The 17937-nt window shown below is 41.3% G+C and overlaps 3 protein-coding genes across 5 annotated transcripts in view; 1 reads left to right on the top strand and 2 right to left on the bottom strand.

Moving 5' to 3' along the window:
* Positions 1-11872, top strand: part of LOC133837363 (serine/threonine-protein kinase 32A) — a 33932-nt gene extending 22060 nt beyond the window's left edge. For 2 of the 3 annotated variants that reach the window (XM_062268098.1, XM_062268097.1), the window contains exons 2-9: positions 7101-7526; positions 8727-8782; positions 8850-9015; positions 9227-9297; positions 9376-9502; positions 10682-10807; positions 10959-11140; positions 11207-11872. In XM_062268098.1, coding sequence (XP_062124082.1) covers positions 7472-7526; positions 8727-8782; positions 8850-9015; positions 9227-9297; positions 9376-9502; positions 10682-10807; positions 10959-11140; positions 11207-11854 — 1431 coding nt within the window. In that variant the 5' untranslated portion in view covers positions 7101-7471 and the 3' untranslated portion in view covers positions 11855-11872. Of the gene's footprint in view, positions 1-7100; positions 7527-8265; positions 8297-8726; positions 8783-8849; positions 9016-9226; positions 9298-9375; positions 9503-10681; positions 10808-10958; positions 11141-11206 lie in introns of those variants that run through there. The other variant, XM_062268099.1, reaches the window with a different exon arrangement.
* LOC133837744 (ubiquilin-2) lies at positions 4598-6012 on the bottom strand. The gene has a single exon (XM_062268604.1). It carries the CDS (start codon positions 5883-5885, stop codon positions 4794-4796), a length of 1092 nt encoding a protein of 363 aa, XP_062124588.1. The 5' UTR covers positions 5886-6012; the 3' UTR covers positions 4598-4793.
* A 1033-nt stretch (positions 11873-12905) lies between the features above and the next one.
* Positions 12906-17934, bottom strand: LOC133838385 (methenyltetrahydrofolate synthase domain-containing protein). Its single transcript, XM_062269459.1, has 6 exons — positions 17547-17934; positions 15518-15688; positions 14727-15442; positions 14584-14655; positions 14303-14519; positions 12906-14242 (listed from the first exon to the last, which is right to left on the bottom strand). The coding sequence occupies exons 1-6, from the start codon at positions 17608-17610 to the stop codon at positions 13872-13874; spliced, it is 1611 nt and encodes a 536-aa protein (XP_062125443.1). The 5' UTR covers positions 17611-17934; the 3' UTR covers positions 12906-13871.
* Between the last annotated feature and the right edge of the window lie 3 nt (positions 17935-17937).

Here is a 17937-nt window from a genome sequence, read left to right as displayed (position 1 = left end):
TAACAGTTGAGCTATTGTCTAAAAGAGCTAGGGCTAAATTATTTTCATGATTGTGAAGTCTGTCAGTGTATTTCTTACTATATTTCTTAATCTCTTCTTTTATAGTTGGAATATTTAAATCTCTGTGAATATTTGCATTGGTTACATAAAATGGAGCGTTAACAATTTGTCGCAATGTTTTTGATTGGTAGCGCTGAAGTATTTCAATATTAGAATTGCTAGTTGTTCCCCAGAGCTGAATAGCGTATGTCCAAACAGGCTTCAAAATGGCTTTGTAGAGGAGAATTTTGTTTTCCAAAGTAACCGCTGATTTTCTACTTAGTAACCAGGACATTTTCAGAGTTTTTATTTTAAGTTGTTGACATTTCGCTTTTAAGTGCGGTTTCCATGTTAGTCTGCGGTCGAGGTGCATGCCAAGATACTTCACACAGGTATCTTCTGGAATTGCTGAGCCGTATAGTGTTACATTTGGGCATCTTCCTGGTCTTAGTGCAAAAGTTATTTGGACAGACTTCAGGGAATTTATTTTAATTTTCCAGCGAAGAAACCAGCCTGCAGGCTTCAATCAGACTGAGCTCACTTTGCAACAGTTGAGATGCTTCGTCTCGAGAAGAGCTTGTTGCCAGAATGGCTGTATCGTCAGCATATGTTGCAATGGTGCAGTTGTTTGTTGCTGGCATATCTGCCGTGTATAGAGTGTAGAGGACTGGTCCCAGTACACTCCCTTGAGGAACGCCTGCGTTTATGAGAAATAGTGTTGACGTATCATTTCTCTGCTGAACGTAGAAGCATCTTTTCGACAAGTAGGATCTTAGTAATAGATAGTATGCGGCAGGTAGCCAATTCTTTATCTTGAAGAGCAATCCATTGTGCCAAACACGATCAAACGCTTGTTGAACATCGAGAAACGTAGCAGTACAGTATTTTTGTTCTCAAGTGCATATACAATTTCATTAATAACCCTGTGACATTGTTCAGTGGTGCCGTGGCCTCTTCTAAATCCGAATTGATATTCTGGAATGATGGCAAGTTCGTCCAAAATTGGCAACATCCTCTTAAGTAGTATTTTTCAAATACTTTCGAGAATATTGTCAACAGACTAATGGGACGGTAGGATGATAGTTCAGCTTCTGGCTTGTTTGGCTTAAGGATCATAATGATTTCTGCACATTTCCATTGACTTGGAAAATGGTCTAGCCTGAGAATAGCGTTAAATACTAGCGTGAGAAATCGTATGCATTTTAATGGTAGAGTTTTAAGAGTGATGCCGTCTATTTTATCCGGGCCTGGAGACTTTTTATTGTTTAAGCATTTAATTTCTGACACGACTTCGTCAAAGTGAATTCTTTTAATAGGCAAGCTCATTTGACAAGGTGACCCAAGAAAGTTTTCTATTTCAGCTTCAGTCATAGGATTGTCAATGTCATTTGGCTGAAACACAGAGTGCAGGTGTTGTGCAAATGCCTCAGCTTGTTCTTCGTCAGATCTACACCAGTTTCCATTGTTTTTGCGGATAATTAAGTTTCTTTTTGCTGGTCTCTTTAGATATTTAGTTGCTCTCCACAGGTTATACTCTTTGTTGCTAGAATTTGGTTCTAAATTTCTCAAATATGCAGCTAGAGATTCATTTCGTAAGTTGGACAGTAATTGTCTAAGCTCAGATGCAGCTTTGTTGTATAGTCTTTTGTCTGCAGGATAGTGAGTTTCTTGCCAACGTTTTCTCAGGTTCCTTTTGTGTTGAATCTTTTCTCGAATTCTAGAAAGGTATAATTGGTTTGGTTGTTGGTTTCTGTGGGTATGATTCGTATTTATGTAGCTCGCTCTGTGAATTGTATTTGTGAAATGCTCCACAGCATAGTCTATTTCCTCTCCTGTTTTTAACGAAATGTCTAGAGTAATGGCTTCTTCAAGGTAGTTTTTAAACGCGTTAATGTCTGTGGAAGCAGAGATGACTTTATAGGGCTTGTCGAGCATATGAGCTATAGTGCTATAGGTTGCTATTATCGGAGAGTGATCTGAATTAAGATCGAAACTTTCCATTACGCGCATATGTGTTTGAGGGATACCAGAGAATGCTACGAAGTCAATCAAGTCTGGAATTTTACGAGTATCTGTAGGCCAGTATGTAGGCTTACCAGTTGAGAGAGTTGTTATATTATTATTTCGTATGCATTTATATAATTCGGATCCCTTTGGGTTAATTAATCTGGAGCCCCACCATGGGTGTTTGGCATTAAAGTCGCCTCCAACAATAAACTTTGTCCCCAGTCCTTGAAAGAAGTTCTTAAAATCAAGCTCTTTTAATGAATATCTTTGTGGGAGATATATTTCTGAGATTGAGACATCTGCATGCATGCATTTAATCTCAATTGTGGCAGCCTGCATAGCATTTTCTCTAGTGCTGTCCATGATTTTAAATTTCAGACCCTTAACAAGAATTGCTGCGCCTCCATGGGCTCTTTCAGACGGATAATCAGCTCTTATTATGTCATATCCAACTACTCTAAAAAGGATTTACTGGTGAAGTGTGTTTCTGAAACAAGCATGATGTCAATTGAATTTGTTTTTAAAAATAGTGATATCTCATTAACATGGTTGGAAAGCCCATTGGCGTTCCAGATTCCTAAGTTTAGACTTATTTGCATAGTTTATTGACCAGTAACATTATCATGTTAAGTAAGTTATTGGTGAGTTCAAATTGTTTTTCTAAGAGATGTTCAATTCTTTCAAGAGAGGTATTCGAAATATTATTTTCTGCAGCAACTTGGGCGTATGATTGATAGTCTTTTGGTTGCTGGGTTGACACGTATGATTGAAAAATTGCAGAATCATTTTTAGTATGGTCCTTGTAATGCATCTGTTTTCGACCAGTAGCTAATTTTTTAGATATGAGCTCCTTATAAACTCTACATCCTTTGTAGCTGGCAGCATGATCTTCGTTGCAATTCGCACATTTTGCCGGTTGTTCTCTATCTTTTGGGCATAGTTCGCTGGGATGCCTGCGAGAGCATTTTACGCACCTATGAGTTTTGGAGCAGTAGGATTTTGTGTGCCCAAATTCCTGACAACGGTGGCACTGGACAATGTCTTTTACTTTGTGAGGAGGTTCTATTTTAACAATTGCGTTACCAATGTGCTTAATTTCATATATGTCCTTGTTATTTTTGTTGGGCTCAATGTCCAGGAAGAATAGATTTAGTGGCTCTTTAGTTGCACGACTTTTAATGTTATTTATGTTCCTAACAGAGTGACCTTTGGACTCCACATCTTGTTTAATTACTGCAATATCCGTGGAGAAGTGCAAATTCTTTATAACGACTCTAAATGCTCTTTCGTGTTTAAGCTGGTATGTGTGGAACTTGACAAAATCATTAGAAAGAGTTTTAACGAGGGATCTGTATTCATCAACAGACTTAACCATAACTCTCACTTGGCCATCTCGTTGAGTTTTATAAAGGAAATTTTCTTTTTAATTTTCTTTTCGAGGTAGTCTAGCATACTTCTTATATCACTAACATCCGATAAGAATATAGGTGGCGGTCTGGCAGGTTCATCAATTTTTTCTTCAGTTGTCAAGTCCAGAGTATCAATTTCGTCTGCATTATTACCTTTTTCAGTCGATGAGCGTTCCGATAAGATAGAAAATTTATTGCTGCTAGTGCTGGGTCCGGTGTCCAGGGCAAATTTTTTCTTTAGAAGAATCGGAGAAACTTGGTTTTGTCTCTTAATTCCCTTTGGCTTAGTTTTTATTCTTTGCCAGCTCCAAGGCGATATTTCGTCTTCTTCGTCGCTCATGTTGACAACAACACCTTTGGTGCCTGTCAGCAAACACCGTTATGTTTTCGTTTTGTTTTGTGTTCGAAATTCGCGTTACTGTTTTTGATAGCTTAAGCGTAGCTTTTGCGCAGAATTCAGGTACGTCTTTACTCAGAGAGAGTTTGATCGCAACTGAGAAGCTGAAATAAAAGGTTATTTATTTCCCTACCAGATCAAACAATGTTTCTATGATGCGTTCTCTAAATGTGTTCTGAAACTGTAGTAGCTAGAGGGTCGCGGTCTAAATCTATAATTGATTAAGCTAAATAGCTAATATACGACAAAAAGCTGAAAGGAATAGTAGCAATTGTTTCAGACCCTACACTTTTCTTCTGAAAGTGTAGCTAAAATTAACAAATCGTTTTCCAAAGTGTAGTAGCTAGAAGGTCGTAAGTAGAAACTAATATATTGAACTAAATAATTTGTATCAAATAAAAACTTGAAGCAAAAGGTTATGACTTAGCCAGACTAAACCATTTTTGTATAAAGTGCAGCTGACATTAACAAAACGAACTTCAAATTGTAGTAGCTTGAGGGTCGTCTATAAAAAAAAAAACTAAACTGAATAACTAATATAAAATAAGTTGTTATAAGCAACAGCAATAACTGTGCGATACCCAAAGTATTTTTCTGAAAGTCCAGTTAGGATTAACAGCTAGAAGGTCGTGCTCACATATAAAAACGATTAGGTGAATATAAACTGTAGAATCAGTTGCTGCATTATTGCTCTAAAGTGCAATTAAAATACATCCCAATTATATAAGTGAAATAAAAGACACGGTTTTATCATATTTAACTCTTTGCTGGCATGCATTGGATTGAACAATCAAAAGAGAAGACCTTGAGGATGTCGGAAAAGCAGCGAGCTATGAAGGGGACAACAAACAGTATAAGCAACTAAAAACGATTTAAACTAAACAGTTGATGAAATGCAGTGTAGTATTTGGTAGTCTGTCGAGTGTGGAGTGTGGAGTGTGCTAACGGTTCCACTTCTGGAGCAGCTTGCAGGCCAACTTCACATCCCCAAAGGACATGAGAAGGGCGCTGATGTTGCGCTGTTGATTGGTGTGTCCCAAGGCATCCAGTTCCAGTAGCTCGGAGCGAAAGTGTTGCTCCCAGCGCGAGTCGTTGGTGGACATGAAGTCAAAGATGTTGAGAGAGCGATCGAAGAGTGGATCCAGAGCATCCGAGTTGCTCGATTCCGTCGAGTTGGCGTTTGCAAAGTACTCATCGAATGCAGACCAATCCTTGGTAGAGCGCAGCATCTTGGTGTCATCTGATTTGATAAGACGATAACACTTCCTCTTCAGACCTCTCACCATGCGCCCTGGGCGTCGGGTTTGCTCAGCTACCGGAGGTTTGGGCAGCCAGGGATTCGGCAAAGGCAAACAGTTCTCGCGTCCACGTTGCGGATTGTCCCCAAAGTGTTTGCCAGCATCAATGTTCTGGTAGTTGGCGGCCACGTTGTCCTCCTGAGTGCTGTTCAGAAAGGAAGTTATCTTGTTGAGCACCGAGTAGCTGCCAGGCACCCACTCCATGCGCAAAATGTGAATGTCCCGCCTGCGTCCCTGCTCCTGCACCTTGGCCGGATTGAAGAGTGTGGAGAAGAACTCACGCAAGTTGCGATCGCTGCTCATGTAGTGACGAAACGAGGCGCTCTCGTCCAGCATCTTGCGAAGACGTCCATCGCTATACATCATGTCCCGCAGAGTAGCCGGATCATCGAGCAGCGGCTGGAAGAAGTCCACATTCTTCAGCATCTCCAAGCGTTTTTTCGACAAGAACTTTGTCGAAAGATTCAAGTCCGGAGTGGAGCTGCTCTTCTCTTGGCGCAGCGGACGGAAGAGAACGTGCACCGTGACTCCCTCGGTGATGCCTTGGCGATCAATGGTCCCCACATCGAGTAGCACCTGGCCACCAAAGATCAACATTATCATGTCGATGGCCTGCTCGAAACGCACTGCAACCAGAGCACGCAGGTTGCAGATCAACTCGTTCTGGCGCAAAGAGACGACAGCAGTTCCTCCGCCCGTCTCGCGGGCGGTTATTTCGATGCTCTTGGTGCACATGTCCAGCGGCAGCGCAAAGCGATTCCTAGTTCTCCAATGTGTCTGCGTTGTCGAATTGATTTAATGGGAGTTGTGGGCTTACAACATTTACAAAAGTTGCCCTGCAACTGACAACTCTGTTTTGCCAGTGTGCGTCAGACTTCCTAGGGATTATGACAACAAACTCCCAACTTACTGAGGTCGAGTATCGGAAATTTATATTAGTATTGTTATAGGCTGACAGGGCTTCGTAATAGTATGGTAATGATAGTAATAACATAACATAAGCAGAACCATTGCATTTGTTTCAGTGGTGTGGCCGTGAATTTGTTGTGCTTTTTAAACATTTCTTTGCCAAATGTAGGCACAAAAAGAATGCTAACAGCGGTCACACTAAAATTTGTGGAACTTGCGAACTTTATAGTTTGCTTGCATGTTAAATATGTTGCTCATCTAGGAACAATGCTTTAACAAATCTTTAACACATCAAGAATTAAGTACTGTGAAGATATGTTTATGTAAAACAATTCTAAAAGAAGTATCAGCCAGTCAGAGAACGAGCGTTCACAGTATTTCCTAACAAATTCTTTACAGTATTGACGTTTATTCCTTCGGTATTGTTAATGGGAAAGTTCTGCCTTGCATCTTATCTACAATTTCATTTACCTAAAAAACAAACGTATAAGCAAATTTGCTAATCACCTTTGCTAGCTATTAAAGAACCTCAAAATAAAGAAAAGATTCTTCCAAATTACATTATATCCAATTGCCAATACTTCTTTTTTATTAATTTTCCCCAACCATTTACATAAAACAAGTAAGAAAACTATAGTATTACCCTTCTACCCTATGGGTAGCGGTTGTAATCATTAAGTTTGTCATTAAAAATTCTGCTGTAATATGTTTATTATTTGTGTAATGATTAACAGTTTAGTGACAGACCTTAATAAAGAGGCAAGCATGGAAAATGGGACTAATTAAATGGAATAGGAAAATAATTGAAGTCTATTACGATAAAGCGCAGGTTCATTGCGATAGCTAAGTTAGCTAAGTAGTAGTTAATGCCAAAGGAGAGCTATAAATGAAAAATAAAGGTACGTGTGTGTGTGTGATGTGTATTCGAGCAGGAGGAAAGCCGGCTTAAGTTGTCGACTTAGAGTAAATCTATGCAAAAGTCATTCACAATTATCGGCAGCTCTCACTTTATGATCTGAACTTGTTTTGTGGCTCTTTCAGGTGCTTCACAATGAGTTATCATAACAACAGCAGCAGCAGCATCCCAGACAACAACAACAACAACCACAACGAGGAGGAAAACAGAAGCTGCCAAAGCTAGTCGAGGGAAGCAGGAGAGAGGGAGAGAAGCGTCAATCAAGCGAGTGCTCAATGCGGGGCACAGAACACGACAGCAAATCAATTGAATTCAATCAAATTGCCACAAGCAGCGCCAGCAAGTAGAGCAAGAGAGAGAGTGAGAGAGATACACAGACAGACAGGCAGGAAACGGATACGACAAACCAACAACAACAACAACAACGAAGAGGAAGAAGCAGCAGCAAATAGCCAATAAAAGCGCCCGCAAGGCGGCACATTAATGTAGCTACAAAATGGGCGCCAACTCGTCGAGCAGATCCGACACAAGTCTGCTCCAGGATGATGACGGTGAGTGCACAGATAAATTTGATATAAGGTTAGGTTTAGGTAGGACCAGTTGCCCCTGTTAGGGGCAAAGCATAGACCAATGGAGGTCCGTAGCTGTATCGGTGGAGCGTATCTTCTAGAGGTGGAGAACTATCAATAGTCTGCGCCATCGATAGTGATTGATAGTATCGATGATAGCAAGGAAAATCTATCGTCGATAGTTTTCGATATTGCAGTAAAAGAAAATAATTTAATTCGTTTTTGAATTAATCCATATTTATTTAAAATATGAGAGTATAAAATTGGTTTTCACATCTTTATCTGAAAATAATTATTTCAATAGAATGATTTTTCATTTTTTAGGTGTACCTTAACTGCTATTTATATATTTATTTCAACCAATAATTTTGTTCGCCTATTTGAAATGATTTGTTCCGCTTTGCTGAAGACCATCTCCGACTCTACGGAGGTTGCGGGTATACAAAGATATTTGAAAAAATATCGACCACTATCGACGATAGCGATTAACCACTATCGAGAGTGCGCGCCGCTATCGAGAGCGTCTGGATAGTGGCCAACCATCGATAGTCCCGATAGTGCCATCGATAGTTCTCCACCTTTAGCCCAGATCGTTATGGCACTGCGAATCGCATCTACAGAGAAGATGGTCAAGTGTTTCCGTAACTCCGGACTCGTTCAATATAAGGGAGCAAAACAAAGCAACATTTGGCTAAGCATTTGAAGCAACTAGGAAAACCCGAAATGGAGCAGCTGGATGAGCTGTGCCTGCTGCAAGTGTTGTCCTTTTTGGGACTGCCCGATCAGCTGGCAATGCTGCAGTGCAGCGAGCTGCAGTGTCACTCGCTGTTGCGTCATCTGTGGCGACGTCATTTGACCAGCATTGAGCTGAACTTCCTGCAGTTGCCGCTGAGTACGCAGCACTTTCAGCTGCTGCTCGAGAGCTGCTCTCGTAAGCTTCGCGTGCTGCGACTCAGCTTTGTGGACAGCGAGAAGTTCGAGGTGCTGGCCAGGCACAGCTTTCCCCAGCTCCAGTTGCTCCAGCTCGACGCCTTGCCACCTTTCTTCATCTCTTCCCTGGCGCCAAGAACAGCTGAGGTTGATGATGAGGCAGAAGAGGAAAACGCTGCCAAGCAGCTGCCAGTTAAATCAGCTCAGCTGGTGAGGAACTAATCTCTGCTTCACTTTCTCTTCTCTTTGCAGTCAATTTTGATCACTTTCAAATACTCCGAGCCATTGGCAAGGGCAGCTTTGGCAAGGTGAGTAATGTGACACATCTCCTCCTCATCCTCCCTCAAGTGTTATCCTTGTGGCTTGTGATTACAGGTGTGCATTGTACAGAAGCGCGACAGCGGCACTTTGTATGCCATGAAATATGTGAGTCGCTCCGTTTGCGAGTCGCGCGGCGCCTTGGGCGGTGTGATCAAGGAGGTGGAGTTGCTCTCCTCGTTGGAGCATCCATTTCTCGTCAATTTATGGTTCTCGTTTCAGGGTAAGTGCCCCGAACAAACACACGTACACTTATACACTTATACATATGCAAATACCTGGACATGTGTGTGAGTGTGTGTGGAAGCCAACGTTGCTGATTGGCAATCAAAATGCAAATTAACTATGTGCATTTCTTTTGATGCCAGCTTGTTCTCTTGTCAGCATCTTTCAATTCTACTTTTATCTTTTTCTCTGTCTCTCCTCCCACACAGATGAGGAGGATTTATTCATGGTGTGCGACCTGTTGACGGGCGGTGATTTAAGATACCATTTACAGAATCGGGTGAGTCTGCTGGATAACTACTTAACTTGCAGTGCAGAGCCTTAACTCTTCCCTCATCTCAACACTCAAAACCTGCAGGTGGAATTCTCGGAGCAGAGTGTGGCCTTATTAGTGTGCGAGCTGGGCAGTGCCCTGGAGTACCTTCAAACACAGCGTGTGATCCACAGAGACATCAAGCCAGATAACATTCTACTGGATGATACCGGTAAGCATCTTTACACACACTCAAACACACTCACACTCACTTGGCCAGCTCGCAGTCAAGTTGCCAAATATGCGTCCATAATTCATTATAACATATCCAGAGCATGTTCAAAAATTTATCGATTTCCCCGTCCAAGTCGCACAAAGTAGGTGAAACTTTTTCCTTGGCGGCGGCCCAAGTGAATACTGTGAATACTGCGAAGCATACTCAAATTATTCATATTCATACATGGATGGGGCCCAGCCCCCAAAAGGCCTGCCACCTGTCATTTTTGCCTGCCTCGCTGCCTCACATAAACACACACACACACACTCTCACATACATGAAAACATTTGCGGGCAATGGCAAAAATTGTTGCATACTTTTAGGCCCCTCAATATTTTACTGCCTTGTCCGACCGCAAGCTTGATAAGCAAATATAACAGTATTACACACATCTGTCTAGCTGTCAGTCTCGGAGTGTATTGTGTACTTTACGGTATTGCGAATCAAGCTCATATATATACAATATGTACCTGACGAGTCAATCACAATTTGAATATACTTTTGTTGCCTTTAAAGACTCTTGCTCAATAAATTCCTGTGAAATATGATTCTTTTTGACTTTAAGAGTAGAAGCCCCGGGGAAATTGCGACAATCGTTTGCCATTATTAATTGCTACGCCACAGGATTGGTCAAAGAAAATGAAAATGTATAAAAAATGCGAGTTAATTAACGATGCATGCGTATAAAACGCATAAAAGTTTGATATTTGCGAAACAGAATACAATCAAAGGTAACGCAGAAATTCAATTAAAGGCATACGAAGAAAAAACCTGAAAAGAATAGCTGAAGTAGTCGACTTTTAAATACGCTATAGAAAGAGGAATTGTTTGGAGAGTAAACTTGAAAATTACTTTTTCAATAACTTCTTAATTTGTAGTGCATTCTTTAAGAAATTTGCAGTATACAAAGATGATATATTTATATAAGTTAGCTTCCACTTCTGATAGTCAACAGACCCTTGTCTGTGGGACATTTCTGATGCTTCGCAGGGTATCGGAAATAATAGATATACAAACATTTGCACACTCAACCATAACTACACACCCAAACACACACACACACAGAGAGACATAGAGAAAGTGGAATATGGGTTGATGGGTAATTGGAAACCAATTACGTGCGCTTAATTTCAGGACACGCTCATTTGACTGATTTTAATATTGCAACGAGGTTGCAGAAGGACTCGCTCGCCTGCAGCATGTCGGGCACGAAGCCGTACATGGCGCCAGAAGTGTTTATGTGCGCTCTGGAAGAAGTTGGTAAGTGCAAATTGTAAACACGGACAGCACAAATGTGGGAGGGGAAGGCGAATGAATCCATTTGCTGGCAGTTGAGTCGCAAATTGAATTACTGCAGCTGCAACAAAGTTAATTGACTGCATCCGGTCATCATTTTGATGTTCATTTGCAGCGGGTTATAGCTATCCAGTGGATTGGTGGTCCCTCGGCGTTGTGGCCTACGAGATGAGGTCCAACAACCGGCCATTTGTGCTCCACTCGCACACGCCGCTGGTGGAGATTAAGAACGTGCTAAACACCTCGGTGCACTATCCCCACTACTGGAGTCACAACTTTATCGATCTGCTGCAAAAGGTGAGTGTTCACTTTTAAATATGATAATAGTATCCAGAACTCTTCATTTATCGACTCTTCTAACAGCTACTCTGTGTGCATCCTGGCGCTAGGATTAGCTCACAGCAGGAACTGCATCAGACGCCGCTGTTGCGTCCCACAGACTTTCAAGTGGTGCTGGAGAAGCAGACGAAGCCGCTGTTCAAGCCACCCGAGGATCATCTCAACTGTGATCCCTGCCTCGAGCTGGAGGAGATGATCGTCGAGACGCGGCCGCTGCACAAGAAGAAGAAGCGCCTGGCCAAGCAGCGTTCAGCGCAGCGGGACAGCGATCCAGAGACGACACTCATCAAAGAGTTCATCGTCTACAATCGCTTCAAGGAACTGAAGCGCAAAGCCATGGAGCAAAAAGAGAGCGACTGGCAGCGTGAACTTGAGCTGGCCATGGCCAATTCCATAGTGAACAGTCTGGCGCCCATTCAGGAGAAACCCTCAACATCGCTAGTCAGCGCAGTCACGCCCTCATCCACGCCAACGCCCACTCCGACGCCTACGCCAACGCCCACGCCCTGCATTAGGGGCACAACACATCAACAGCAACAGCAAGCAAGAGATAGTGATAGTATTGAATTTATAGATCGCACACCTTCCCCGCAGACACAAATGCAATCGCAGGCAGTCACGCCCACGCCCCGAAGATTCTGCTGCAAGGCGACGAGCACGATCCGTGAATAAAGCGAAACACCAAAAATATCCAAATTCATATTTCGAATCGCACAAATAGAGCGCAATTTGCAATTGCCACAGGTTTCACAGTCTCACCTCACCCGAAACGCAGAACTACAAAAGAAGTATACAATAGAAAAAGCTAGCTTCGGCATGTCGAAGAATAAATACCCTTGCAGATCAGATATCATATTCTGTAGTTCAGTTTAATTCCCCATTCAATATGTACAGCTGTGAACATTGAAATAGCAGTGCGACATTCCTTTCTTATTCCTTTCTGTTAATGATGATATAACGATATAAATGATATAAAAACAAGCAAAACCCAGTTAAATTTTAGACGTACTGCTATTTCAATGATCACACCTGATGATGCCCCTTTTCATCCAACTCTGCAAGGGTATTCGGTTTGATAACAATCTGAGAGAGCTACCGCAACCTTCAACAAGGATAAATCAAATATTTTTCGAGGCTTCGTATGACACACCACAACAACAACATTAAAATGAAAACACGCTGAATTGCACCTTTATATATATACACCGATGATATGTATAAATATTATTTTATAACTTTTCCAAACTGTATATATAATAGTATACATAAAAACATATGTACGAGTATTCTTTATACATGTACCTTTTTTAGATGTTAGCTGAGAAATCAAAATAAAAGATAATTTCCCCAATAATAATTCTATACGTTTGTCAATTAATCAATTCAATTTGTAAATAATAAAAGCGTTGAATTTCGATTTTTTTGAAGTTTTTATTTCAAGTTATATTTCATTCATGTTTCACATAAGTTTTTTTTAATGCTTTTTCTTTGTATAAAAAAGAGTAAATAATTAATCTGGTTTTGTGTGTGTATAAATTGCTGTTCTTGTTCACAAATTTGTTGTTCTTTTCTTTGTATGTTGTTAAAATATATATAATAATTATAATGGGTAATTGGTAATTGTATTTGATGTATTGGTATTGGTATTAAGTGTGTGTTGTTGTTTTGTGTTTCGTGTTTAATGTTGAGGGGAAAACACTAACCAAATATTTCAATTATCATGTTTATTGTTTTTCATTTCCCGTTTTTGGTTTTTTTTTTGTTTGTTTTCCTTTTCTTTCATTCAGCAAAAATGCAACATGTTAATAGTTTTTGTTTTTCGTTTGTTAATTCAATTTCTTTTATCCACGAATTTTTTTTTAAGTTTTTTTTTTGTGTTTTGTGGCTTTTGTGGGTTATTAATAATTTACGAATATCAACATTTCTTACACAAAAGCCCATGCCACCACACGTCGCACGCCGCGTGTTGCACGTGTCCATCCTCCGCCCATCCCAACGATAGCAGCTCAACTGTTCTCGGGGACGGAGAGGGACGCACGAACACACGCTCAGCGTGTGGCCGGGTGGAGGCAAAAATGGAGGGGGAAAATGTTTAGAAAATCGTAAAATATATATATATATATATTTGTATTTATATAACTTGCCACAGACAGAAAGGACAAGCTAAAGAGAAAGTATAGAAGAATTATTAAGTTTTGAAATGATGATCCACTTGAAGATGAACGAGTAGAACGAGTATTTCATTAATATATGTTTCATTCATTAAAACTTTAATGAAATCTATTTTTGTTTTCGTTTTTTTAGTTTTAGTTGTCTGTATTGTTTTTCTTGAAGGCAAAAAACAAATGCAATTGTTAAGAAAAAGCGTCAGTTATTCACGTTTGTTGTTGTTTCGAAATAGTTCCTGTCGCTTGTTTTTGTTTGTTAAAAAAAGAAATAAGATTGAATGAGAAGAAACTACAAGCTGTAAAGTATAAATGTGTGTGTATGAGTTTGTATGTGTTTTTTGTGTATGTGTGTGTGTGTTTTTTGGAGCTCACTTCGGTTTGTTTTGTTTGTTTGTTTGCTTGTGTTACTTTTCGGTTTGTTCTAAACAAAATGTTACTCTTTTTCGTTGAACTCCACACGTGGCGCTGGCAGCGGACATCCGCCGGGGCCTTTTTGTGGCAGCGCTACTGACTTGATCATACTATACTGTGGTGGTGTCCACAGACTCGATACGTGAGGCGGCTCCACCTTCTCCGCCGGCAGCCGCTGCTCCGTTAACTGGGCTGGTTGTATTAGCATTGCCGCCCTCCTCGCCGCCAGTGACATTGCCATCAGCCTTCTTTCTATTCTTAAGCAGCTCCACACTCAGATTTATGGTTTTCGTTTGCACTGGCGCATTGGCGTTCTCTGCTGGCGGCTCCTCGGCACCAGCTGCCGGTGCTGACTCTCCACCGCCGGTGGTGATTGTCAGCGAGAGATCGTTCAGCGACTTGAGCACCTTGTCCACATCCTCCTGGGTGCTTGGACCGCCATTGCGATTGCCAAAGTGCAAGTAACACTTTCCAAAGTGACCTGCAACCAAAAACGAAATATAAGTAAAGTAAATTCTTTGTGCAATCGCTTGTCACGCACCCTTCCATGAAATCGCCAATGGATTACATTCGCGTTTACGCAGCTCTGTTTTCAGATCCTTAACGCGAATGTCGCGTGTCAGATTTGACAATTTAACACAGAAGTCACGACGCGGCAGATTCTTCCGCTTGGGGCGACGCTCGCCCGCACCGGCCTCATCGAATTTACGATCTTCACTCTTAGCACCAACCTCGACACCAGACTGATCGCCTTCAGACTGCAATGTAATAGAAAATACGTAAGTAAAGACTTTTATAGAGGTATCGCTCTCTCCATCTAACCTTGTTTGTGCGTCTGCGGCGGTTGACGAAACGACCTTTGCGGCGTGGAGCACGCTTCTGCGCATTCTCCTGCTGTTGGAAGACACAAGAGATTCAGAGTGAGCATAAGAATGCATTTACATAGCAAATATTCGATAACATACGCCTTGTTGTTCGTTGTCAGTCTGTGAGGTGGTGCGTCCTGGGTTTCCTCGTTGGAAGCGACGACGCAAGTGTCCACGACGACGTCTACTGTTCTGATGCTGCTCAACATCGGTATCCTCCTCCTTCAGGGCAATGGTCTTGCCCGACTTCTCAAGCTGCTCCTTCAGCTGCTGCAGCACGGGCAAGATCTTCAAGCGACGCTCGGACAGCAGTTCCCAGAACACGCCACTGGGACGTGGCAAACGCTTCGCCACGCGAATCACCTCAGTGGGTGTGACAATGATGTCCACAGGGGAATCGTATTTCTGGAACAGATTGACGGGCAGTGTGTCCACCACCTGCACATCATGTACGATTGTCACAATGGCTGTTTGTGGCGTAATCACGCCCAGCTCAATGAGCAATCCAATGTCCAGATCGGCAAAACCATTGCCGCGTCCAATGCGATAGCCATCACGTGAAACGACCACAGAGCCAATGACCACCAAATCAAGCTTCAATTTGCTGTCCAGACCAATTTCCGAACGGAACTTCTGTATATCCTGGACGCGCAGCGATTCCTTCTTCTGCTCATCGGTGGCATCCTCAGGCACTTCGACCTTGAGGAAGAGGGCCGACGAGTCGCGAGTGCTGGGCAAATAGACCGATTTATTGGCCAGCAATGCCTGTTCTTTAAAATCGTGCAAAGCCCTATCGATGGTCACTTTGATGTGCTCTATATAGAAATGTAAGGAGGGAGAGAATCCAATGAAGAAATTGATAACATAGTAAAGACAATTAATTTACTTACGTGCTTTCTTGAACTCCTCCTCCTGAATGAGCAATGCAGCAGCCTTGTCAGCATCAACGAATGCAGGGATGCGGTTAAAGATGCCATTGAAGCCAAGGCCAACTTTACCCTCCTGGATCTTCTTCCAGGTCTGCACTCGCAACGAACGCTTTGTCGGCTCCGCAGGCTGAGCTGTTAAAGAAGTTAACGTTGATATTGTTAGCATAACATTTACAATTTGTTGACATTAATAATAACGAGACGTAACATGTTCTTTTTGATAATAAAAACTTGAAAAGCTTTGCTCCATTAATTTAGCATTTAATTATTCGGCTGGCCACAGGTTTTATTTTATAGTACATTCCAAACACACATGCATATAATTGTGTGTGTAAATATATGTACATATAGCTGTATTGCTGCTATCGTTGCTCATCATGGATGGCGTATGAGGGGCTAAAAATAAACACAAACAAATGCGGCGGCGGCGGCAGCTGCCAAAGAGAGCGCGAGAGAGCGCAAAACTACTGAGCGGGGTTAGCAGAGTTTGTTACATGAGGAGAGAGTGTGATACAGAGAGTACACAAGATCTCGCATTACCGGCAACAAATTAAGTTTGATTTGTCAGCAGTCGCAGTCAGTTGCTTGTCGTTCTTATCTCTGACCCATGATTAACGCATGCATGTTATCACGCCAGGTTCATGTCGGACAAAATATATTTTCTACTGACTGATAAACCGGTTTTCACGCCCAACCAAAAAAGGTACTGTACTGTGTGTGTACGCAAACACACACACATTCGCACACTTGTGCAACAAACGAACTAAACAAACACGGACACACTAAAAAAACACCGGATGGCCATAGAAAATCTGCATAGAAAATATTCACTGGGGTTGCCACCTGTCCGAGCGAACTAAAACAATTTATATATAAATAGAACTACATAAATAATAAACAGTTGTACAATGCGTCTTTTAAAATGATGACAGTAATTATAATTGTACAGCGAGGCGGCTACAAAGTGTGCGTGTTTAAATATCAAATAGGCAAAACATTAAAAATATCGATATTGACGTATGACCAATAAGTTGGCAACGCTGCGCCGCGCACACACACACATTAGGTCGCTTATTCTTCATCACTCACTCACACTCACACATGCACAGCATTTCTCAGCGATGAGCGCATCAAGCAAGACGCGCGAATTTTTCAATTAATATGTATGTACATATGTATCTGCAAATGTACATACGTATGTATGTATATTTGTATGAGCTTTGGTGTGTTGTTGCTTTTGCAGGAGCGCGTTTGTATGTATTTATATATGTAGATAGTTCAACAGTGCTATGACAGAGTGAAAAAACACATTCAAATGGGCCAAGAGCAGTCGAAATGATTCACACCACACACACAATTTGGAAGTTCAACTTAGTAATTGCAGCACTTTTAGCATTTAAAGCATAAAAATGCGCGCCCGATGACGTAATTAATAGGAGAAACACGAAATTGGAATTGCCGACATACAGAATAGGCGCTCACACATTAACACATACGTACATATGTATGTACAATGTATATGCATGTGTATAATATACACATTTGTAATTTGTTGTTCTTTCTGCGCTGTACTTCGAAGTTCTCTTCGTTTTTCACCATTTCTAATGGCAAAATTCGCAGACTCATAGACGACGATGTCAACTCTTATTTACCGCAAGAATCAATCAGCAAAAAAAGGGAAAGAAATATGGCGGCAATTTGACAACTTTGGATGTCACTACTCTACAAAAAAATGGCCGTACTTACAAAAAAAAAAGAGAAAAAAAAGCGAAAAGAGCATGAACGATGTGCCTTTTGCCCTTGATCCAAATTTTTCGTGGGCGAGGGAAAGTGCAATATTCTGCACATATATTTTGTAAAACCAACAGATTAAGCCCGAATATTAGTTAAATACATACGCGTTTATGCATATAAATGTATGTATGCATGCGATTTATTTGCTCACAAAACAGAAAATCCCTATCTTCCACACTCCACCCCGAAAACTTACTTGTCGATGATACCTCCGCGGCGGCGGCAGCGGCAACGGGTGCTGCGTTGCTTTGATTTTCCATCGTATTTCGTTTATATAAATTGTGTTCTTTAAACTGTTCTGTTTAATTCTCTTTTTTGTAACAATTTCTTTTTTTTCACAAATTTATTTAACAGAGCAACGTCTACCTTCTCCGGCTGCTTCCAACAAACCACGTTTCTCACCCGATGAAATTGGAGTATATCGATAACGCGTTGCCTATCGACGGTCTGTCTACAATCCGCGAGACACACTGTCACCAGACGATATAACGATATATTTACTTCACGTTTTTAGGAAAACCGAAAAAAAATTAATGTGAGCACATAAATAAAATTAATTGCGGAAGAATAAAAAACGAAAAAAAGTA

The sequence above is a fragment of the Drosophila sulfurigaster genome, chromosome 2R (assembly GCF_023558435.1).
Source record: "Drosophila sulfurigaster albostrigata strain 15112-1811.04 chromosome 2R, ASM2355843v2, whole genome shotgun sequence".
Lineage (NCBI taxonomy): Eukaryota > Metazoa > Arthropoda > Insecta > Diptera > Drosophilidae > Drosophila > Drosophila sulfurigaster.
Note: the sequence above shows the minus strand (reverse complement) of the source record. Positions and strands in the feature narration are given on the sequence as shown.